Here is a 25490-nt window from a genome sequence, read left to right as displayed (position 1 = left end):
TAAAAACTCTCAACAAACTAGGAATAGAAGGAAAGTATCTCAACAAAATGAAGTTTTCTTCCAAGAAATCCTCTGGGGTAGTAATGTCATATCCCTTAGTATAGTGTTTTTTTTTCCCCTTCTTCTATTGTTAGTTTACTTTATGTTCAAAGAGGGCAATGTCTTGCCCTAGGTTAGCAGACAAATTAGCAGTAAATCAAGCTGGGATTAAAAAAATACTTATATTTTACATATTCATTTATTTAATCAAAAAATAGCTATTGAACGTCTTCTATGATCTAAGGGCTCTGTTAGGCAGATACATTTATCACTCATCAAAAGTATTTCTCTTGCTTTCCAGTTTTGTTTTTATAGCTAAGAGTTTTAAGGCTGAGACATACCTTAGAGTGTGTCTGCAGGGGTGTGAAAGCAACAAAAAAGAAGTTGTATGTAAAATTGTGTATTAAAGGTAATAATAGAGTGAGTTTTGCACATGGCAATTAGTTTACAATGTGCTCCCACAAATGCACTCAGACACCGTGATTAATGCTCCCTGGAGCCTTCAGTCTCTGTAACTAGCTGTCATTGTACTTACCGGAACCCTATTCTCCCAGGATATTATGATAAATACCATGTTGGTTCTAATATTGCTGTAAGTGATTAGGTCTGGGTGTGAGAGGGGGTGGTGAGATGAAATGGAGATAAAATGCAAAGTTTATGTTCTGGTTGCTTAGCTGGAATTCACTAAGAAACCAAGCCAGCAATCCTTAAGTGAGGTTTTGGGGTGACACAGAGACATCCCACCCACCCCACAACACATACCCATGCCCACTCTGTGGGGGTTATAAGTGCTGTTTCAAATTCGTTTTCTTTTGGGTGTGTCTGGAAGATGAATATCAGAAGGCAAATGACAAAACTAGAAAACTAGTCTCCACATCAGAGGAGCAGGGTATCCTGAACCTCACCCCTAGTCCAACAGAGGAGCTCTCAGAGAATGACGTCATCAACAAACAGTCCCATTGGTTGATGGGATTGGTACATGGCCAATACCATTGGCTCCATCCCAATGAACCCCTCAGTAAGGGAGGGGTGACTTGTTAGAGTATACAACCCAAGTCAGTAAATATTCACTGTCGTGTACGAAATGTTTGTGTCCCCTCAAAATTTGTGTGTTAAAACCCTAACCTCTAATGTGATAGTACTTGGAGACGGGGCCTTTGGGACGGACGTAATTAGGGTTAGATGAGTTCATGGGGGTGGGGCTCTTGATAGGATTACGAAGAGACACTACAGAGCCCCTCCCCCATACATACACACCAAGGAAAGGCCATGTGAGGACACAGTGAGAAGGTGGCCGTCTGCAAGTCAGGAAGAGAGCCCTCAGCAGAAACAGAAGGGGATGGCACCTTGATCTTGGACTTCCCAGACCCCAGAACTGAGAGAAAATTAATTCCTATTGTTTAAGGCACCCAGTCTGTGAGATTTTGTTGGGGAAGCCCCAGCAGATTTATACATTCACATTCACTAGAATGTGCTCTCCTTGAGGCTGGGTGTCCTGTGTGTTCAATCCCTGAATCCCTAGCCCATAGCAAAAGACTCCTCCTCGCCCCCCAGCTCCAAGCCCCAAGAGTGATGGGACAGGACAAGGTCCTCATGATGTCCTGGGATCACAGTGTCCCTGGAACCTTTGCTAATTTGGGGTGCTCTGCACTCAGCCCTCCCCTGTCAAGAGTTCACCTAATCCTGATAATGGAAACCAGAATTTATAGTGTCCTTCCTGAGTACCAGACAAGTACCTGACAAGTATTATCTCATGAAATCCTCCTAACAACCCAATGAGCTGGGTACTATTTTTATTTACCAGTTTTACAGACAAGGAAAATTGAGGCACAAAGAGTTCAGACCACCTGCCAGTAAATCCTAGTGAGATTTGACATCAGAGTCTCAGTTTGTGATTGCTTATTCATTTTTTTAAAAAAAGTATTGAACAGCTATAATGTGCCATGCCTTGTCATAGGTGTTAGACCTACAGTGGGGAACAAAACAGTTGTGGTTCTTACCCTCCCAGTCTAGTGACAGTCAGTAGACAAAGAATTCACCATCTATACTCATAGGCCCATGACATGTGCAATAGGGAAAATGAACAGGGTCAATGGGCGCATAGTCAGATAAGGAGGAGGTGAGATTTAAATTAAGATCAGAAGGGAAAGGTGGGGGTGGGGTGGGCGTGGTGCTTCAGGCAGAGGGAACAAGGGCAAAGGCCCTGAAATGGGAAACTGCTGAGGGCATCTGAGTAACTGAATGAGGCCATGGAGGCTGGTGCTCCAGAGACTGGGAGCGAGTGAAGTGGGAGGGGGTCCGAAGAGCTTTGAGGCCATGGTGAGGGCACAGAAGGCCCGCAGGCGGTCATGCATTGTTCATGCCGCTCCCAGCACGTCGGGACCGGAAGAGGAAGGGCGCTGGCTGTGAGGAGCACCTGTTCTGCTGGGCGCAGTGTGAGCGCCTACATCTAGGGCGCATGTCTCATCTTCACCACAGCCCTGTGAGGCCAGCCTTATCATCTCCGTGGTGCAGATGGGCCACCTGAGGTTGAGAATGAAGACTGGACTTGCCCAGGTCCCCAGAGATGAGTGAAGGGACTGAGATCTGAGTCTACCACAAAGTCCTGCCTTCGCCAGAGTCCCCAAGCTGCCCCAGGTGGAGCCCAGCCCTGCTGCCCCGCCCCCCATGCTGGGAGCTGGGGTCTGGCCCGGGGGTGGGAGAGGCAGGAGGCAAGCCCGCCGGGCTGAGCTGCACTCGCTTTGCTGGGCCTGCACGAGTCCTCTCAGGGCTGTCCTTTTTATTTTCTCATCAAAGTGGCCTTTCTTGAAAGCAGTGATAACACAAAATATCACTTTCAGGAAACTCTCCGAGATGGCGTGAGTAAAAAGCAATCAATCACCCACAACTCAATCATGTGCCACCCTCACTGGGCCAGGCTGGGCACCTGGGCCCCACAGCACAGGGAAAGGCGCCAATGCCCTCTCCCACGACCCCCCAGAGAGGGGGGGCCCTCCTGAGGAGTCCAAGTGCGCAGTCCTCTGGGGAGGAGTGGGACCTAGGGCAGTACCGCACATGCCCACGAGGGGCGCTGGGGACGGGTTCTGCCTGGCTTTGTTCTCTGAGAACACACTCGGCTACAGGTTTGCTTTTCAATCACTTCCTTCTAACTCCATCAACTTTTCTCTGTATTTCTCAATATAAAAAATGATTGGCCACTCTGACTGGTGTGAGGTGATACCTCATTGTAGTTTTGATTTGCATTTCTCTAATGGTTAGTGATGTTGAGCATCCTTTCATGTGTTTATTGACAGTCTGTATATCTTCTTTGGAGAAATGTCTGTTTAGGTCTTCTGCCCATTTTTAGATTGGGTTGTTTGTTTTTTTGATATTGAGCTACATGAGCTGCTTGTATATTTTGGAGATTAATCCTTTGTCTGTCATTCCATTTGCAAATATTTTCTCCCATTCTGAGGGTTGTCTTTTTGTCCTGCTTATGGTTTCCTTTGCTGTGCAAAAGCTTTTAAGTTTAATTAAATCCCACTTTTTAATTTTTGTCTTTATTTCCATTACTCAAGGAGGTGGGTCAAAAAAGATCTCGCTGTGGTTTATGTCAAAGAGTGTTTTTCCTGTCTTCCTCTAAGAGTTTTATAGTGTCTGGCCTTACATTTAGGTCTTTAATCCATTGTGACTTTATTTTTGTGTATGGTGTTGGATAATGTTCTAATTTCATTCTTTTACATGTAGCTGTCCAGTTTTCCCAGCACCACTTATTGAAGAGGCTGTCTTTTCTCCATTGTATGTTCTTGCCTCCTTTGTCGTAAATTAGGTGCCCACATGTGTGTGGGTTTATCTCTGGGTATTCTATCCTGTACCATTGATCTATATTTCTGTTTTTGCACCAGTACCATACTATCTTGATTACTGTAGCTTTGTAGTATAATTTGAAGTAGGGGAGCCTGATTCCTCCAACTCCATTTTTCTTTCTCAAGATTGCTTTGGCTATTCGGGGTCTTTTGTGTTTCCATACGAATTGTAAAATTTTTTGTTCTAATTCTGTGAAGAATGCCACTGGTAGTTTGATAGGGATTGCATGGAATCTGTAGATTGCTTTGGGTAGTATAGTCATTTTCACAATATTGATTCTTCTAATCCAAGAACATGGTATATTTTTCCATCTTTTCATGTCATTGATTTCTTTCATCTGTGTTTTATAGCTTTCTGAGTACAAGTCTTTTGCTTCCTTAGGCAGGTTTATTCCTAGGTATTTTATTCTTTTTGTTGCAATGGTGAATGGGAGTGTTTCCTTAATTTCTCTTTCTGATTTTTCATTGTTGGTGTATAGGAATGCCAGAGATTTCTGTGCATTAATTTTGTATCCTGCAAACTTACCAAATTCATTGATTAGTTCTAGCAGTTTCTGGGTGGCATATTTAGGATTTTCTATATATAGTATCATGTCATCAGCAAACAGTGACAGTTTTACTTCTTCTTTTCCAATTTGGATTCCTTTTATTTCTTTTTCTTCTCTCATTGCTGTGGCTAGGACTTCCAAAACTGTGTTGAATAAGAGTGGCAACTGTGGACATCCTTGTCTTGTTCCTGATCTTAGTGGAAATGCTTTCACCATTGAGTATGATGCTTGCTGTGGGTTTGTCATATATGACCTTTATTATGTTGAGGTAGGTTCCCTCTATGCCCATTTTCTGGAGAGTTTTTATCATAAATGGGTATTGAATTTTGTCAAAAGCTTTTCCTGCGTCTATTGAGATGATCATATGGTTTTTATTCTTTAATTTGTTAATGTGGTGTATCACATTGATTGATTTGCATATATTGAAGAATCCTTGCATCCCTGGGATAAATCCCACTTGATCATGGTGTTTGATCCTTTTAATGTGTTATTGGATTCTGTTTGCTAGTATTTTGTTCAGGATTTTTGCATCTATGTTCATCAGTGATAGTGGTCTATAATTTTCTTTTTTTGTGATATCTTTTTCTGGTTTTGGAATCAAGGTGATGGTGGCTTGGTAGAATGAATTTGTGAGTGTTTCTCCCTCTTCAATTTTTTGGAAGAGTTTGAGAAGGATGGATATTAGCTCTTCTCTAAATGTTTGATAGAATTCACCTGTAAAGTCGTCTGGTCCTGGACTTTTGTTTCTTGGAAGATTTTTAATTACGGTTTCAATTTCATTACTTGTGATAGGTCTGTTTATATTTTCTAATTCTTCCTGGTTCAGTCTTGGAAAATTGTATCTTTCCGAGAATTTGTCCATTTCGTCATGGTTGCCCATTTTATTGGCATATAGTTGTTTGTAGTAGTCTCTTATAATCCTTTGTATTTCTGCAGTTTCAGTTGTGATTTCTCCTTTTACATTTCTAATTTTATTGATTTGTGTCCTCTCCCTTTTTTTTCTTGATGAGTTTGGCTAAGGATTTATCAATTTTGTTTATCTTTTCAAAGAAACTGCTTTTAGTTTTATTGATCTTTGCTATTGTTTTCCTCATTTCTATTTCATTTATTTCTGCTCTGATCTTTATGATTTCTTTCCTTCTACTGACTTTGGGTTTTCTTTGTTCTTCTTTCTCTAGTTGTTTTAAGTGTAGGGTTAGATTGTTTATTTGAGATATTTCTTGTTTCTTGAGGTGAGATTGAATTGCTATAAACTTCCCTCTTAGAACTGCTTTTGCTGCATCCCATAGGTGTTGGGTCGTCGTTTTTTCATTGTCATTTGTTTCTATGTATTTTTAAATTTCTTCTTTGATTTCTTCAGTGATCTCTTGGTTATTTAGTAGCGCAATGTTTAGCCTCCATGTATTTGTGGTTTTTACAGTATTTTTCATTTCAGTTATTGTGTTGTTCATCTCTGTTTGTTTGTTGTTTAGTTCTTCTAGATCTTTGTTAAACATTTCTTGTATTTTCTCAATCTGTGCTTCCATTCTATTTCCGAGATTCTGGATCATCTTTTCTATCATTACTGTGAATTCTTTTTCAGGTAGATTGCCTATTTTCTCTTCATTTATTTGGTCTTTAAGGTTTTTACCTTGCTCCTTCTCTGTGGCATATTTTTTTGCCATCTCATATATTTTTTTTTTTTAATGAGTGGGATTGTGTTCCTGTCTTACTGGTTGTTTGGCCTGAGGCTTCCAACACTGGAGTTTGTAGGTTTTTGGGTAGAGCTGGGTCTTGATGCTGAGATGAGGACCTCTGTGACACCTCACTCTGATGAATATTCACTGGTGTCTGAGGTTCTCTGTTAGTCCAGTGGTTCGGACTCAGTGCTCCCACCGCAGGAGCTTCAGCCCCTGGCTCATGAACCAAGATCCCACAAGCCGTGTGGGGTGGCAAAAAAAAAAAAAAGCAATAACAAAGTAAAAAATAAAATTAGACTAGGAAACTAACAGATATGTTAGAAAGAATATAAAATAAAAATATAGATGAATCAACAACCATAAGGTACATCAGTACCACAATAGTAAAACAGAGGAGGAAGGAAAAGAAAAAAAAAAAAGAAAAAGAAAGAAAGAAAAAAAAACGGGGAGGGAAGGCCTTGGCTGTGGAGGGCGGGGCCTAAGCAAGGGTGCAGTTTGGGTGGTGGACGGGGCCAATGCTCAGGACCCACAGGGCTGGAAAAGGCCCTGGGGGCTGTGGGGGGTGGGGCTTAGGCTCAAGGAACAGAAGGGGCCCAGGCATGCCCCTCACCCCTGGTCTCAGAGGGCAGGGGACCTCACCTGGGAGCCCAGCAGGCTTCCTGGGCTCGAGTGGGAGGGGCTAACGCCCTCCTCTCCTCTCCTTCTCCTCCCAGACGGCTCCTCCCACCTGTCTTTCCTCATCTCGCCAGCCTCCCTCCTATGTCCCCAGGACCCACGTGGCCTGGAGGGGGCTTTTGAGTGGGGGTACCAGCCTGGGAGCTCAGCAGGCTCCCCGGCCCGAGTGGACCAGGTGATTGATTGCCTTCTGTTCCTCTCTCGCTCCTCCTGGAGGGTCCCTCCCGCCTGACTTTCCTGACCTCCCCGGCCTCAGTGGCACTGATCCAGTCTGGCCTCCACTTCTCCTCCCCCCTCAGCCCCCTCAACATCCTACTGGTTCACTTGGGGGTTCCTCCCGTCTCCTTGGGCGTCAGAGTCCCCCTCCAGCAGCAGGCAGGCACCCTAGTTGTGGAGAGACGCTAACTCCGCGTCTTCCCACACCACCATCTTTTTTTTTTTTTAAGTGTTTTTTTCCCACAGTTGCATTTTTAATTAATTAATTTATTTATTTATTTATTTTTGGCTGTGTTGGGTCTTCGTTTCTGTGTGAGGGCTTTCTCCAGTTGCGGCGAGCGGGGGCCACTCTTCATCGCGGTGCGCGGGCCTCTCACTATCGTGGCCTCTCTTGTTGCGGAGCACAGGCTCCAGACGCGCAGGCTCAGTAGTTGTGGCTCACGGGCCCAGTTGCTCTGCGGCATGTGGGATCTTCCCAGACCAGGGCTCGAACCCGTGTCCCCTGCATTGGCAGGCAGATTCTCAACCACTGCGCAACCAGGGAAGCCCCACACCACCATCTTGACTCCTGAGCATGCTTTTTAAAATCCAGCTGGGCTGAATTTAGAAATCCAAATTTGTTGCTATTTAATAACTAACATTACTTGTAAGATTATATATTAATATGTTAATAAGTATATTTTAATAATTAAACTTAACATTAAACTTAATTGTATTTAATAGCCCAGAGGATGTGAGGTTGTATTAACTGTTTACTAAGGTGATTGAAGCCTAGGAAACCAGGGGCTTCTAAATGAGGCAAGTTTGGGCTTGGGTGGAGTCGGAGGAGGTGGGAGGAGTCAGACAGGGCGGTGGGAACCACATTCAAGCTCCGCCCCTTCACTTAGCCATGCCCCCAGCCCCGTGCTAAACAGCCTAATTCCTCAGCCTGGACACCACCGCCCCCATCACAGCTCACCCTCCTCCAGTGTTGAACTTTCTTTTGCTTCAACCTTGTTTTGGAGTTTTCCAAAATTCCTTCGCACCAAGCCGCACCCCCCTTGCCTTGGCCCATTACTGAAGTTGCTTGGCGCCCGGGACGCTGCTCATTCATTTTCATTATGCTGCCATTGATGGAAACCTTCAGTATCTTCCTTCACAGCCTGAGACGCATTCTTTGAAGGCTCTCCAGCAGTGAGTATAGTTTTTTGTTTTGTTTTGTTTCGTTTTTTTCTTTGTCTATTTTTTACTGTGGATTTTATTTTTTGAAAAATAAAATCACTTTGGACTGAATTTTGGTGGACAATAAAGTGGCAATATTATTTTGAATCTAAAATAAATGGCGCTAAAAGGTAACATTTTCTCTCACTCTGGAAGTATTCCAGAAGAGGGCCCCGTCAGTTTGAAGCAAGGACAGTATCATTGCAATAGGCCAAAGTGATACCTTTCTTTGCACAGCAGCTTTTTTTTAAGGGCTTCATACTTTACCCTATTACCACAGATGGGTATGTGTCTGTGTAAACCCACACATGGAAATGAATTTCATAGCCCAATGATTATTCACTTAGCCATTGAAGAGCTGCAGGCACTCACCCAGTCCCTAGGATCAGTCTGTTGTACTGTGGCATGCTGGTGACATCCGTCACCCACCTGGGCTTCCGAATGATGGGCTTGTCCTAAAAGGTTGAAGGGTGGAAATAAACAAAAATATGCCCTTTTAATGATAAGACAATTTCCATTGTCTCAAGCCACTCTGGCCCTTAATATGCATACTTAACATTATAGAGTTTTCTCTTTTTTTTTAACATCTTTATTGGAGTATAATTGCTTTACAATGGTGTGTTAGTTTCTGCTTTATAACAAAGTGAATCAGCTATACATATACACATATCCCCATATCTCCTCCCTCTTGCGTCTCCCTCCCACCCTCCCTATCCCACCCCTCTAGGTGCTCACAAAGCACCAAGCTGATCTCCCTGTGCTATGTGCTGCTTCCCACTAGCTATCTATTTTACATTTGGTAGCGTATATATGTCCATGCCACTGTATAGAGTTTTCTTTAGTTGACTTTCGCCCTCAACTACAGGCGTATCCCGGAAATATTGAGGGAGGGTTCAGTTCTAGACCACCGCAATAAGGCAATTCACACAAATTTTGTGATTTCCCAGTGCATACAGACGTTATGTTTACACTATGCTGTAGTCTATTAAGTGTGCCATGTCTTAAAAAAAAAATCAATGTACATACCTTAATTTAAAAATACTTTTTTGTTAAAAAATGCTAGACCACCATCTGAGCCTTCAGTGAGTAGCAATCTTTTTGCAATAGTAACATCAAAGATCCCTGATCACAGATCGCCATGACAGATACAATAATAATGAAGAAGTTTGAACTATTGCGAGAATTACCAAAATGTGGCGCAGAGACACAACATGAGCAAATGCTGCTGGGGAAATGGCTCTCGTAGACTTGCTCGATGCAGGGTTACCACAAACCTTCAATTTGTAAAAAAATGCAGTATCTGTGGGATGCAATAAAACAGGGTCTGCCTATATAGAGAACTTGCTATATACATTTGAAGAACCACCTTTATTCCCTCTCTCTAGAGCGGGCTTATCTGGCAGCCTGAGGGTTATGGTTTAGCTGTAACTTCTAGGGTGGATGATAAGTTTCCTGAGGACAGAAATGGGTGTCTGTACCCCCAGCACACAACACAGAACCTGAGCAGTGACAAGGGCTCAACTATTTGTTGAATGAGATAATAAAAGACTTTAAAGATAGAATATATTCTGGAATGGGTCAGGTATTGTTATTCCTATCCTAAGTGTACTTCCCAAATGCTTCTTGCCTTCTGAATTTCTGATCCTGTGATTCTGTAAGTTCTCTAAGGAGAAACCCTCACAGAGCAACCTAAACTGAAATAACCATTAACAGGGAGAAAAATGGAAAATTCTTTTCCATTTGTCATTCATTAAGACATATGATAAATTACATGATGGAATCACGAGTAATTCATCCATCTGATTTAGAAGCAAAATGAGGAATTATCTTGCACTACATATAGAGATCATATTTTATTTGCATTCCATAGACTGGCAAAATCCAACATGAATATATTATATTCAAGGACACAATTTCTGTAATCATGCCACTTGAGGAGCAGTTTAAAATAGCAAATAAAATCAAACTGGAGCACTCAGCATCCTTATCAAATGAGAATCACATACAAAAACCCGCTTTCTTCTTTTCAACTTCAGCTGCGGGGACCAGAAATAAACGGCCCCGTCCTCTCTGATCATGATTAAGGTGTCATCAGGCGCAGAGAGAACGCGCAGCACAGGACCCCCATACGACAGCCCCTGCAGCACAGCAGGCAGCTGGAAGGAAACCTCTTTCTGTCGAGCCAGAGCACCAGCTTGCTCTGAATACACTAGCTGCAGGTATGTGCAGAAGCCATCCTGGTGAAGAAAGGAAAATTCATTAAACGTCTACTGTCTTTCTGGCTTTCAAAAATTCTCTTTATCCTCAGGACATGGATAAGTCCTGACATAATTATTGGTTCATCGATGTGAACTTGGCTGCCAAAAACTCGGGGCTAATAACTGGGGTGCGCCTGTTCGGCTGGGGCTGGAAATCTGCTCCCCAGTGTCTCGCTTCCCTGCCCAGTCTCTCTGTCTAAAGGTGATGATGATGGTTGAGCACATACCCTGTTCCATGCAAGGTGGACCTTCACCTCCATTCTTGCCATAGCTGGATAAGGTAGGTACTGTTGCTCTCCTCGTTTTACGAAACTCAAGCCTAGAAAGGTTAAATAATCTGCCTAAGGTCAAACAACTAGTAAGTGGCTGGCCTGAGACTTGAGCCCCCATTGGTCTGACCGCACAGTTCCGACCCACCAGGATGTATGCCTCATTTCGAATCTCAGCAGTGCACGTAGGGAAAAACAGACCTGCGGTCTGGGGAAGGGGTGGGCGTGCCTACAGGGCCTGGGAACATCTCCATTTTCTCTCCACTTCCCCCAAAACCCTAATTCACTAGAGTCTTCCCTTCTCTTTCCTGGAATCCCGACTGTTCCCTTTCAAATCAGATGACAGTGAAAACACTTGTATTTGCTTTGGTTGGGGCACTGGCCCGAGGTCTGAATAGAGGTGAATGCTGCTCAGCTTGTCGTTTTAGAACTTAGTTCATCCTAGAACAATGGAAGGATACTGATGCACAATGGCAGAGAATTTTAAAAGCAGATGTCTCAGCTCCTCATTATCGTACAACCCAAATTGGGAAACATTAATAATGACGATGATGATAACGTTTGTTGAGAAATTACTCTGTGGCTGCCCCCTTTCTAAACACTTGCCGTGCGTCAGTGATCTGATTATCACCAGGTGTTGCTTGCTCGCAGGATTCCTTGCTCACTGGTGTTTCACTTTTGCTTTTGGGTAAGGTGGCAGATGCAGCCTTCATTTCCTGGTTTTAGGAACGCCTTCTTGGAACTTGCCTGAGCTACTGCAATTCCTAGTTAAGCTATTCCAAGCATACCCTGACATTACAAGAACTTGAAAATTGTGAATATGCATGTCCCCTTGGTTCAACTTCAACTTGGCAAGGGTACTGAGGGGCATAGGATACTCCAGAAAGGCTCAGAACCAAACATTTTCTGCATTTTCCTCACCAACTTCAAGTCTGATTCACAAAACACAACCCAACTTACCCACTGAATTCTGCCCACTGCTTCATAGCCTATTTTCATGAAAAGTTGTTCTATTTGTTCAGTACTCTAGAGAGAAAAAAATAAAACTGCTTTTAGAATAAACTATTCACTAGATTGGTGGATGAGAGGATACACAAGGAGGGGGGAAATACTCATTTTTCCAATTTTCATATTCAAAAATGCATACTACTCTAAGATCTCTGGAATGTTTGCTCCAAAACATTAATAGGACTGTTAATCTGAATTCAGTGCACTGACACCAAAACTCTTCCCCAGCAAGAGACTGAGCTCCTAGAATGTCTACTTTTGAAATCAAGCCTTAATTAGTAGGAGGAGCTGTGGGTCTCCCAGTGCATATGTTCCCAGGGGGTCCCACTCCACCCTGGTCAGTTCCAGCCAGAGGCCTGAACTGAGTTTCAATCTGAGATACTGAAACTCAAAGTGTATCAGTATCTTTGAGTGTATCCCCACTTTGAGATACACAGCAAAGCAAGTTCCGAGGACAACGGTTGGGATGGCGAGGAGACTCACTTGGGTGTAGCCAGGACAAAAAGATGCGCAAGGCATAAAAATGACTTTCAAGTGTTAGAAGGGTCCTTCTGTGGGAGAGAGAGTAGATTTCTTCTGTGTGGCTGTAACAGGCAGACTATAAGATGGACCCCACGATCCCTGCCTCTTGGTATTCAGGCCGATAAAACCCCCTCTCTTTGAGTAACTTGCTGGTAACCAGTCATAACTTCTGGTAGGCTCTCTCTCTCCCTTGCTGGCTTTGAGGAAGCTGGCTGCCATGCTGTGAGCTGCCCTATAGAGATGGCCAACAACCAGCAAGGAACTGAGGCCTTTGTCCAACAGCCTGCAAGAAACTGAATCCTGGCAAAGCCCATGTGTCCTTGGAAGGGCACTGTTCCCCAGTCAAGCTTTCAGATGAGACCCTAGCATAGCTACCACCTTGATATAGCCTCACGAGACACCCTGAAGCAGAGAATCCAGCTAAGCCAAGACTGGATGCCTAACTTACAAAAACTGTGAGGTGATAAATGTGTAGTTTTAAGCTACTGAGTTTGTGGTAATTTTGTTCTGGTGCAATGGATAACGCAGAGAGTGGTGCAAAAGCTTAGAAATGGGACTAATGGGTAGAATGTCAAGAAACCAATTTTAGCTCATAAAGGGAAAAAAACAAATTTAAGGTCAGAGCTCTCCAACCTTGAAATGGGCTACCTTATAAAGTATCGAGTTCCCTTAAGCTGAAGGTATTCAAGCCTATGCTGGCTCCTGGCTTAGCAGAGAATAGAATTTATGCATTGAAGTGGTTATATACTAAGTGACCTCTAAGGTCCTTTCAAACCCCAGGATTCCGTAATTGCAGCTTCAATAGAGATGGTCAGGTTTTATGTCTATTTTGGGGAGTGAGGTGTTGGCTTTTCTCTTATAAGTCTCAGGGGTGTTTGCCTTTGCTCAGTGATGATACCAAATGGAAAAAATGAGATGATGCCTTATTTCAAGACACCAGGGCATTGCCCCTTGGTGAGTCGATACCCAGTGCCAGTGTAGGGGTCGTGAGGAGAGACCCTGGCTGTGGGACTAAGCTCAGCCCCAGTTCCCTCTACGTCATGCTCCAAAGGAGACATCTCACACCCCTGGGTGTGGCTGCCAGCGCAGACATTACCATGGCAACTAGGCAATACCATGCACATAATAAGTAACAAATATTTTTGGAATGAAAGTCCAAACAGACCAAAACAGCTAGAGGGATGGCTTGCAGAGAGACAAGGATCAGAGATGCAACCGGAAACAAAAAAGCTCAGGAGGAGGGCAATCACTGCCTGGGCTCAGGCTGCCCACCCAGACCACCCCTGTCCCCACAGAGCAGAGCCTGGGAGAGGTGTGGGTCCACCCGGGCACCTTGGGGCTCCGGACAAGGTGGCGTGAGGCAGGGGCCGTGCAGCGTTGTGGACCACGGTGGGAGTGGGCCCTCGGGCAGTACATGGGCCGTCATACGGCCACTCCTTGGCCTTGCAGCACCGTGGCTCTGCCCAGAGAGATGCAGCCTCCCCTATCAGTCAGAGCTAAAGGGGCGCTGGGGTCTGCATGAACAGCCTCTGGCCCTGCCCTGGGGAGCTGCCTTCTCAGCATGATTATGTGAGAGACACTGGACCGCTTCCTCCTCACATCGCTCACTCATTGAGCACCAATGGCATGCCAAGCCCTGTGTCAGATGCTGCAGCTTCAGAGCTGAAAGATGCCTTACTTGCCCTCATGGCATTCGCTGTCTAGCGGGGTCACAGCAAACCAGCAATGCAGTGCAGAAAACAGATTCTGTGTTACAGGAAACTGCGGACCGCTCTCAGGTTAAAAGGAGGAGCAGCTACTTCTTTCTAGGAAAGTTCGGACAGAGTCGTTTGAGCCCATGGTGACTGTACTGCGTTAAAGTCAGTCATTCATTCAACAGCATTTATTGGACATCTGTATGGGCCAGGCATGGTCCTAAATTCTGGGAACATAAGAAAAACCAGAATCCAGGGAGAATTATTACTCAGGCAAAAAATGGGAGGAGAGCATTCTAGGCAAGGGAACAGCACGTGGGAAGATATGGAAATAGGAAAATAGGGCATCACCTTCTCTGCTCCCCAAGGGAACCACAAGGTTTGGTGTAAGACCCCCATTCCTCTAGGTGGCACCCATATCTGAAACACTCACCCTGTACATTGTGTCCCTGAAAACTCAGCCCAAGGTTCATCTCCTCCAGGAGACCTTCTTGGCTCCCTGGTCTGCTTTAGATGCTCGCATAGCACCCAGGCTGAATTCTAGGCCAGCTCTGACCTCCCCGAGGGCAGAGCCCACTTGACTGACTCTGTGCCACTAGTAAATGTTTATTGAATGAATGAATGTGTGAGTGAATGAATGAATGAATGAGAGGAGAAGAGAATGAGTAGATCACTGACTAGGGGGGCAGGCATGCTAAAAATGCAGATAATTAGACTGCTTTGGCTAAAAAGGTCTGGGATGTTGTTAAAACACCTGATAATTTATCCATTGAAAACACTCCTCTCTCTACCCCATAGTTTTTTGTTTAATATTATGCATACAGAGTAGATATTTTTAAAAGATGGGTGTTTTTTAACGATCACTTCTCCACAGCAGATGAAACTCTAAACATACATAAACTTCCACTCGAGCCATGGAAACCGAGGGCTTTGTAACTTAGAAGGGGCATTGGGGACCTCATCAGCCTACAGTTTGACAATGGTGGGATTTTGTTTAAACTCCAGGGACAAGATCATAGTGCTTTACCTTGAATACTTTTTTTCTATAGTTTAAGATGTAATCATGAAACCTTAGCAAGTAGAGCTTAAACAACCTCTCCTGTTATCATATGTATTTTATCTTATGAATACAGCCTTGTTCATTGCTATGTTTGGAGTTTTGTGTCCCCGCCTCCCTGCCAAATTCATATGTTGAAACCCTAATGCCCAATGTGATGACATTAGTAGGTGAGGCTTTGGGAGGTGCTTAGGGCATGAATGTGGAGCCCTCAAGAATCGGATTTGTGATCTTACGAAAGAGACCCCAGTGAGCTCCCTCACCCCTTCTGCCCTGCTAGGATCCAACGAGAAGTCTGCAGCCTGGAAGAGGGCCCTCACCTGACCCTGAGGGCACCCTGACCTCAGTTCCAGCCTCTGGAACTGTAAGAAATAAATGCTTGTTGTTTATAAGCCTCTCATCTCATTTTATGGGTTTTTTTTTCTTTTTTTCTACAGCAGCCTGAACAGGCGAAGATATTCAATAAGATTTCATATTCTGGGCTAAAAACTGGGCTGAACAAGACTGCAGAGAAAATATTTAAAATCCTTAATTCCAGCAGTTTGGGGGTGGGAGAAGTGTCCAAACTCTTTGGAAACAACCCACGTGGAAATAACCAGTGATCTAATAAGAGCATTTTTCTCCTTTTCCAGAAAAGTCTCTAAATATCTTGTTGGCCTAGTGTACTAAGTAATTTAAAAATATTTTCCTATATGAACTGTTCAGTAAGTCAGCTGGGTGTTAGCAGAAATCACAGTTCAGAGCTGAGCGTGATTGTACAGATAGATCATCAAGCCTAATTGGTTCCTATGGTTGAAATTTTAACTGGGTTTCAATGATCCAACATTTATAAAACCCATTTACTTTCTTCTGTGACCTCATGCTCTGCTTCATTATGCATTTTTAAGTTTCCATATCCAGCAGCTGCCTTCCTCTCTTCTCATACTCCTAGGAGGGAAAAAGAATAATTAGCTCTGAACATAGTTGCATTTTGTTTAGTCTGGGAGTAAAAGTCCAAAGAATGGAATGTCTAATTGGACCTACCTGAACTCTGTCAACTTCTAGCATGCCATCCCTTTTGTTCATTTCTCTGATGCATTCATACTTTGTTTCTAATTCCATTAAGAAGTGACAATTACAGAGAATTTATTCTTCATTGCTGTTTTATAGGAACTAAAAGGCGTGTACTTTTCACTGACAAATCAACCATCAAAAAGAGAATCAAATTAGAAAGCTCACCTGCTCAATTCCTACCTGAAAGAGTGCATTTAAGTGTTGTAGCTCTTCAAGGGTCACTTGATGTTCAATCTCATCAAAGCAAAAAGAAAATAAATTAAAAACATATCATGCTAATAGTAGTGCCCATAAAATGCAATTTCTGGAAACCCATAATTCCTCTCTCTATGGGAGGCCAATGGGGTGGCTAAGCCTCTGAGTAACACTTAGGCTATTCCAACCGTCATTGTTCCCAGTGTCTACTCCAATTCAGCCCCAAGTTCTGGGGTAGGCTTGGCTCAACTGGGCTGGAAGGAAGGAAGGAAGGAAGGAAGAGGTGGCGAGGTGGTGGAAGGAAAGGAGAGGATAGACAATAACTTGGGAAAGAAAAGATCTGGAACGGGACTGATATGAGAAAAGGGAGAGTGAAAATATGTTGCCAGATCACATTCCAAAGATGCTCTCTTCCCTGTCAGGAGTCCAGTGCCTTAGAACTGCCGAGTGGCGCATCCTCTGCTCATTGGTCCGTCTCACCCCAGGCTGAACCAGGAGGAGGCCCTGGGGGAACTGATCTGCGGCCTCTTTTTCTGGGGTAAATTTTCTGAAGCTATGGCCAGAGGCTCTTGGTACCCTTGGTGTTAGGGAATTTGGTTACCTTTTAGTCCCCTGTCCTTAGCTCAATAAACAGATCCCCAGAGAATGCCTCTGCCCCACCTCCAGTCTCTTAGCTACTATCTCAACAATTTGGCTTTTATAAACGAAAATCCTTAAACTTCTGGCTTAGAAAGAATGAATAAACTGTCACCAGTGGGTAGAGCTGAGCTAAGCTCTGATGTTCTTGCACCATCTCCTGAGGCCCGAGGAAGATAGCAAAGGAGGAAATAGGCTATTTCCCCAATAGGATCATCTTCTGAAATCTCTCTGACCACCTCCAAGCTTCCAAGGTGGTGGCCTTTACCATAAAACTCAGACTGACACCAAAGCTCCTGGGAGATCCACAATTTTGTAAAGTTGAAGCACCTTTCAAATTCTGTCCTAAATGACTCAATAATTACTTTTTAACTTGCTTTCACCAAGGAACAAAATTGGAAACCTAGCTCTAGAACGGGAAAACACTCCACCTGAAGTTTCCACTTAAAATTTCCTGGTAGGGCTCTTTTGGTAAGACCTGAGCCCAGGAGGTAATGTTTAAAAAGCTGACTGGGAGAAAGACCCCAACAATAGTTGACTACACGTGAAAGATGATTCCATCACACTGAGGGTCAAGACCTAACAAGAAGATGGTGCCTCTAAGAGCATGTGACTTCTTATCCTTCATCCCAGATGTGACTTCCAGAGGGTGAAACAATTTTTTAAGGATTTGAAAATTATTCCCCTTAAGGTTGGAATATTATGGGAAAAATATGGTATTATTTCAATTTTCATATTGTATTTTTCTGAGCCTTTACAATTCTAAATACACAGTATACTTTATGAGTCTATACATTACATAAGACTTTTATTCCTGCATTTATATTCCTAAAAACACTTATATTCCTAAAAAGTGGTGACTCTAGATTTGTACAAAGCAGTCAAAACATACTGCATATATGTTATCCTTACCGCAGACTTCTATCCTTCCACTGCCCCTGAATATCTTTTTCTCTTAGCTTCAGAATTTCCTGAAATTTATACCATGATCATTACTTGTCCACTAACCACCTTATTATGTGAAATGGGCCTTTCACCCTTCTCTACCTCCATTTCTGAAAAAGAACAAATAACAAAAAATTTCCTACCTCCCAGGAGGGGGCTCCCCAATCCAGAAAGAGACTAATTCATTTTCTCTCCTTAAATTTACTAGAAATGCTTCTGCGAGAGTGAAGTGAATGCCATCATTAATAATAGTAACGAAGGGCATGAAACCAAAGCCAGTGATTATATAATTTATGAAAGGTTTTACAGCAATTTTCAGTTAAGTATAAAATGTGACCAAAAAGCCTCACTCTCTCCCTTCACAACTTCTCCCCGGAGCCATCCTTCTATCCCCCGAAATATCCTACCCAGCCTGCCTCCTATATGCTCATGACACACCTACAGCCTCTGGCACCTTCCGAGCTTTGCTCTCTGTTATCCTGGTCATTCTATTCCAACTTGGCCTTCTGGTTACACATACACGTGCTTCCGGCCTCCCCTCCTCCCACTGTGCACAAAAATAAGGAAGTGAATGAAAACCCTAACCTTAACCCTAACCCTAACTACAGAAGACTTTTCAGGGCTGCAGTACCGAATGATGTTAACTAAATTTCTGTTGCGCTTAAAAAATCAGTTCTTAAATCTCACAGCCCTAATCAAATTTTCATATGTCGTGACGGAATGCAAAAATCCAGTGATCATTAGCCAACTTCTTTTGAAACGGCAGCAATATAAATACGTTTTGGAGAAACACAGCTACAAAACAGAGCCATTATTGTGCTCTTCCTTGAAAATATAAGTCAGGCCTTCACATAATTGCATGTTTTTAAGGCAAATTTGGAACACAAAGCAGAGAAAACATATGTCCCTTTCGGGTACTCCTGTGTTTGGCAGGGCTTGAAAATTTGTAACTGCCATTGACAGCCAGTCACATTGCATCACTAAAAAGCTTGAATGACTTGTTTTCCTACAAATAAAAACAGAGAAAAGCCTGACTATTTCCAAACTATCATAGCTATAGTGACAGCCATAAATAATTGAGTCCACAGTTGTGGAGTCAAGTTTTAAACATACTGTCTATTGCCCAGCAATGCATTTTGCTGTATTCAAATGCATATTCAGAAAAAACTACCTGGATATTCTCTAATATCCTATATTGCAGAGGGTTCATGGAGCTGTGATTCTGTTTGTCCTTACACTGCAGTCTCCCTGAAAGCAAGCAGTTTTTATGATTAGAGTGGTTTTCCCATAAGGGTTCATTTGCCTGCTGGTTGCTCATTTGCAATGCAAATGAGCTCTCCTATTGTTAACATCCCAACATTTCTTTGCTTCTCACTGTAGAGTCTCCTCAGTCCGGATGGTTTAGGGGTAATTTCACATCTATGACAAGGGAATTGACTAATTAATTGAATAAAGTATCCTTTTGAAAATCTGTTCCTTGAGTGTCTGTCTCTATAGCTTCAGAAAACAGACAGTTAGGATTCCGTGGTCTTAAGATTCTAAAAGAGATAGTAACGCCAGAAGATTTGAGGGGTTCTCCGGGTTGAAATTTAGGGGCTCCCATGGTGGATCGTCCTGATGAAGAGGAAAAGGGGAGGCTGCAGGGAGTTCTCCAGTGAACCTAGACTGTGAAAGTAATCTTTTTCTTGTGTGACACAAGATCATAACCACAGGAAGAAGGGTCAAAAAAAGGCCTGGGTGATTCTGCCAGGAACTTTCAAACTCATGATAAACGAGGCTTAAAAAAAAAAAGATTGTCTTTTTAGGCATCTTAGGAGCAGGAAGATTAGAAGGTGGCTTCCATTTTAAACTAGTGCAGCCTTAAACAGCACTGCCACTAACATCTAACCTTTATTTGAGCTTATTATGTACAAGCTGCTGGATACTTTACACGCATGTTTCCATTAATCTTCATAACAACTCTGTGAGGGAGACAGTATTATGGTCCCCATTTCACAGATCAGGAAATTGAGGCACCGAGAGCTCAATTAACTTGCCCACTTTCCCACAACCAGTAAGTGCTGGCACCAGGACCTAATACCAGCTCTCTTTTCTGCTGCCCCGCCTCTGCCAGAGGTCCCCAGCCAGCTCCTGCGCCATCTCCCAAGAGAACACAGGCAGATGGGTAGACCGGAGGGGTGTGGATTTCCAGACCTCCAATGTCCACTATCACTCACGTCTCTTCTCTGGAGAGTCTAAAAATCAGAGTGGATTGTTTCAACCCAAGTGACTAGTCCCCTAGAAGTGAACCTCAAATTCCCCTTTACTTGGAGGCATTTTTACCTTGCTGTTTTAGTTATGATTATATGTTATACGGTTACAAGTACGGTGACAATTGAAGAGTCAAACCTCCTCCTTCATTCAGTGAGTATTAAAGACTTTCCACCATGGGGACATTCTACAGCTTCTACAGACTTTTTTTTTTTTTAAAGATTTTTTTGATGTGGACCATTTTTAAAGTCTTTATTGAATTTGTTACAATATTGCTTCTGTTTTATGTTTTGGTTTTTTGGCCACGAGGCATGTGGGATCTTAGTTCCCCCACCAGGAATCAAATCCACACCCCCTTCATTGGAAGGCAAAGTCTTAACCACTGGACCTCCAGGGAAGTCCCCTCTACAAGTTTTTAAGAGGATCCAAATGGGCTGCAAGGAGCAGCCCAAGCATTTCCCAGCTTGCTTCTCTAAATTAATCTAAAATGAATACTTTGCTGCTTTTCCAGCTGCTTGGGTAGATTCCATGGCCTCTCAGTGGTTAAAAAAAAAAAGACAAATGCTTCTGTCAGCCTTAGCAAATAAGAATGGCAAAGCTGACCTTGCACGTGTGCACTGATCGGTTGTAGCAGTCGAGTACTGTGTTGAGAAGGATTCTGAGGCTCTTGGCAGGGAAAAGCCAGGATGGATTTGCTCAGTTTGCCACGAGCATTGGAGGGAGGAGTGAGAACAGAAGCAACATACCTGTACCGAGAACAAGGCGATGGAGAAATAGAGAAGAACTGAGCTGGAAGGGGTCTCAGAACTGTTAGAGTCACGCCCCTTCCTTACAGCGGGGAAGCTGAGGATCGGAGAAGACAGGTCCCCAAGGAAGTGAGTGGTAGAGCCAAAAAAGTCTTCATCTCCTATATCCAAAGCCAGTACTGCATGAGCAACTCTGGCTCTTGTAGTTCTAACACAAATAAAAAATAGCTGCTGTGTGCCCGTTCTCCCACAGCTCATTTAAATACGTGTCCCTGAAGCCATGCCTTTTCCTTTGAAGTGGCATCATCGCACATCCACCTGGCACAGCCTCGATCCCACGCCAGCCCACACAGACTTCGAGCCAGGAGCTGCAGATCCCGTCACCGTTCCGAGATGGCAACGAGTAGCCTCAGGCCTCAGAGGAACCCCGTCAAACACAGCCCAGCTACAAACAATACGGCCTGGGTCACCGCAGGCTCCGAACTGGCTAACCCAATCAGCAAAGGAGCAAAACCTGGCCTGGCCGCAGTCGGTGAAAAAGTCACCCTCAACCAGGAAATGCCCCATAACCTCTGAGAATGACTGAAAAGTTCTCATGGAAGCCTGGAAGACTGAAAAAGTGTTTGATGGGCAAAGTGACGGTCGGAGTACGACCTACACGGTTGAACTCTCTATGCACTGACCTGAGAGGTGACCGGAAATAGGTTGTTCATGAAGATCCTCATTGGCTGAGATCACACGGGGGCAATTCGTTTCAAATTTCCTGACCCGTTTGACATCATGACTCAATGCACGCTAGGTAACAAAAGTTTCACAATACATGACTTGTGCTTATTCAGAAGATGCACTCTGATATGAATTAACATCTGTCATTATTTTAGATGCCGGTCATATTCCAGCAAATCAATCTCCTGACCCATTAATTGATCTCGCCCTCACTATGAAGATCTCTGCCCTGAGGAAAGCTCCTTTTGATATATTATCTGCATAGGTCACAATGGCAAAAAGAACAAAACCCCAATTTTTTTTTTCTTCCCCACCATGCGGCTTGTGGGATCTTAGTTCCCTGACCGGGGATCGAACCTGGGCCCTCGGCAGTGAACGTGCGAAGTCTCAACCACTGGACCTCCAGGGAATTCCCTATTTTTTAAGCTCCTCATCATCCATTTCCAACCTCACTGTCCAGCATTCGTCCCATTTCTGCTCCTCGGGCCCCATTTACTTCAATCACTTGGGTGGCCTGGTGTGCTGTTTCCTCCATGTGGGGTGGCCTCCACTTTGTAATATCTTGGAAAAACTCCTAGAGATCCTTGAAGGCCCATCTCATATGCCGCTTTCTCCCAGAAGCCTTCCTTGTCCCCAAAAGCCAGAAGTCATTTCCCCCTCCCCGTCTCCCCATCAGGGGCATATGTCTTTGGATACACATCTCTCTCTCTTACTGAGCTCCTGTTTCCCTAAAACTTAGTCATGAGTCCATTATCTGTACAGATTTTTGTCATTTATTTTATTTACTTAATGTTTTTCTTTAAATAGACTCGCTTATTGTACATATTACCTTCTTTAGCCTCATCCAAAACAATAGTAATCATGAAATCATGGTTGGGTTCGATGTGCTTGTTAGATTTCCAGGGAACATTAACATAAATACACTATTATTAAATTTTAAAAATCTCATTTTGGTACTCTAAAACATTTCCTTTGAGGAAAAACTGCTGGTTGTGTAAAGTCTTGAGGGGCTATATTTTGTTTAAATTTGAGTTTTTCTCTAGGGCTCAGTATATGATATTGCTTCATAAATGTTTGCCAAATTAAAATCAAATGAGATGGATTAATTGGAATTTATTCATACCCTTAACATATTAGCATGAATCTGATTTATCCGGAGAGGCAATTGTGACCTTGGGAAGCAAAGAATGAGACTGGAAAGGAGGTGGACCTAAGAAAGGAAAATGCTGATAGGCGTGGAAAGGAGAGGAAAGACACCTGCAGAAGCTGGCCCCGGCCGATTATAGGGGTGCTTTGCGAGGTGCGTGCACGCTGGGAAGGTCGGTTAAGGAGCAGCAAACAGCGGATGGGTCTGGATGGGTCTTCCGTGGGAAGAGGGGGCCAGAGCACACCTGATATGGACCCCAGCTTTAAACAGCGTCACTGGCCACGGACCCTAGGGGGCTCCAGCGCAGTCCTAAGCCCTGCGCGGGAGCCCGCATGGCCCACAAAGGTGGTCCGCTCGCCGCTCCCTCACCCTTTCCGTCCGCAGGCTCCGCGCCAGGTCCGCGTGTGGAGGCGACACCCTCCTCCGGGCCACGTCCTCGGTTCCGACCGAGGGGCTGCGCATCTTCCCCGGGTGAGGCAGGCCCGCAGCAGCCAGGCTGGGGGGTCTGCTCTCCGCAGCCCCTGCTCCCCCGAAGGCCGAGGTCCGGCGGGGCAAGTCTGAGCTCGAAGCATCAGCGGCTCCCCCGGCATCGCCACTGCGTTCAGGACGCTGCCCGGACCCCATCCCGAGACACAGTCCTGTCAGGGGTCTCGGTAAGGAGACTGGGTCCCCCTCCACCCCCATTGCCCATGACCCCACGTCTAATTCCCTTTTGAGAAGCCACCTTCTCAGAGGTGGCACCAAAAGCGGGACAGGACTTTTGGGGGTGTGGAGGCAGGATCTCTGCCTTAATTGACCACGATGGAAGGCATCAAGCTGAGCCCTTCCCACTCTGCTTTAAGTAAAGGGGGGGAAAAAAGAGACCCCTGATACAGCCCCAGAACTACGAGTTTCTTAAATGTTTTCAGTTCTGAACAGACAATGTAACAAGTAGTCAGTAAACTATTAAGACAAAATCCATGGAAGTTAAGGATTGTAATTAAATAAAGCTTACAACAAAGTGAATCTGTCATGATAATTTTTATTGTAGGGTGTAGTAATTAGGTATAAATGACAAGTTGTTTAAGCAGTAATTCTAATTACTATTAATTTGACAACACTGTTATAGGGGCTGCTCAGGAAAGTCCCCGAAGGTGCCTGGGATTGCTGGGTTTTCCATGTGTTTCCATCTTAAGGAAACAGAGGCAATAATAGATTTGAGACTTTTTACTTAAGTACTGTGCCCTTTTGTATTTGTTCTCAGAGTAGTACTACTCTTTCTTAAACTTCCTTGATTTAAAGATCTTGCTTATTGGATCTTTTTGAAACATAGAGGTTGGGGGGAAAACTCATCTCTTTGGTTGCCAAATAAAGCAAAAGAAGTTTGTAATCTCATTTCAGCTGATTGGGTCCATATTTAGGCTCTGGGAAAAGGAACTAAAAGGTAGACCAGTTATCCTGTCAGAGGCCCAGCTGTAGGCCTTAGGGCAGACTGTGTGTCCTTGTCAGGGTTCAGGATTATTGGATGATTAAGAGGGCCCCCTTTAGAGCATCCTGGATGCTGCATGTAGGAATTGAGTCTACAGAGCCTGTGAAACTCTTTGAAGAATTTCTCACTCTTGGTGCCTTGAGATTTTATTTCATCGTAACCAAAAGAACATAAAATCTGTCCTGGAGGAAAGACCACTCTAATAATGGCAGGCCTCACACAACGCATCAGGCTTTCTGGGGTCAGGTGAAGAGAGGGGCGGAGAGCTGGAAGTGAACAGAGTGGAGGAGGATTTGGATGAGTGGGGGAGGGGAGAAGGAGTAGGGATGGTTTTGGACATGGGGCATTTAAATCAAGCACTTTGGACAACTAAAATGAGAGCACAAATCTCTGCAGGGTGTGGGGGCTGAAAGAGAGAGAAGAGGTTAGGATATGGAAGTGTTGCAGACACGCAACCTTTTTTTCTGGGGTGGCAGAATATAGACATACAGCTACATGGATCATAATATTAAATTTCCCCAAATGAAATGGTCGTAATCATAGTGCCCATCTCACAGGGTAAAAAATGAAGTAAATGTTATAATGTATGTCAAGTATTTAGAGCAGTTCAAGGCACATAGTAGGTGCTCCAGGCATGGTAGCTATTATTATTGTTGTTATTATTATTATTAAGGCCAGCCCTGCTCCTTCTATCCTACCAAAGGCTGATCAGGTACCCTTGACCCTCTTGCCCACAGCTGATTAGAGGAGTAAAAGATGTCCATCAACCTGCGGACTATTGAAAAGATTAGCTGGGCCAGTGAGAGTCTCTCTCTGTCTCAGTGTCTGAACTAGGACTTTTGAAAAGTGTTCAGGAAATGGTGGGAAAATGTTCAGGAAATGGAGACAGGACAGACAGAAGCAGACAAGTGGAGGGAGCTGAGCTACACGAACAAGGAGGCCCCAGAGTAGAGCTTTTGAGCTAGTGCACCTTGGCTCCGAGATATCCTCTGAATCCAAAGCCACTCCCGACTCCGCCTCATGAAAACCCGGTTCAGAGACAGCTTTCTGTTCTAAGATTTCCATGAGATTCCCTGTCATTGCATGTGTGTCCTCACGACAAAGGCCCTTGACTTGAGCCACCTTGAGGGGATTTCTGTTTCTTCCAAAAAGCCAAATTGAAAGAACGAATTGTCTCTGGTGAGGGCTCCACACATGGTTCCTATTTCCTTTTCTTTGTTCTTCTCTGTATTCTATATTTTCTACAATGAGCCTATACAATCAACTTATAATATTCTATAAAGAAGACTTATTTTGTAACCAGAAAAAAAAAAT

General features: G+C 44.0%; 1 protein-coding gene across 1 annotated transcript in view; it reads right to left on the bottom strand.

Moving 5' to 3' along the window:
- The window catches only part of LOC118884395 (WD repeat-containing protein on Y chromosome-like), a 115480-nt gene extending 92148 nt beyond the window's left edge, over window positions 1–23332 (bottom strand). The window contains 2 exon segments of the mRNA XM_036832045.1: window positions 8575–8657; window positions 23078–23332. Of these exon segments, the coding sequence (XP_036687940.1) occupies window positions 8575–8657; window positions 23078–23332 (338 nt within the window).
- Between the last annotated feature and the right edge of the window lie 2158 nt (window positions 23333–25490).

The sequence above is a fragment of the Balaenoptera musculus genome, chromosome 18 (assembly GCF_009873245.2).
Source record: "Balaenoptera musculus isolate JJ_BM4_2016_0621 chromosome 18, mBalMus1.pri.v3, whole genome shotgun sequence".
In the NCBI taxonomy this organism is placed as follows: domain Eukaryota; kingdom Metazoa; phylum Chordata; class Mammalia; order Artiodactyla; family Balaenopteridae; genus Balaenoptera; species Balaenoptera musculus.
The sequence above is the reverse complement of the archived record's forward strand: the minus strand, read 5'-3'. Positions and strand labels throughout refer to the sequence as shown.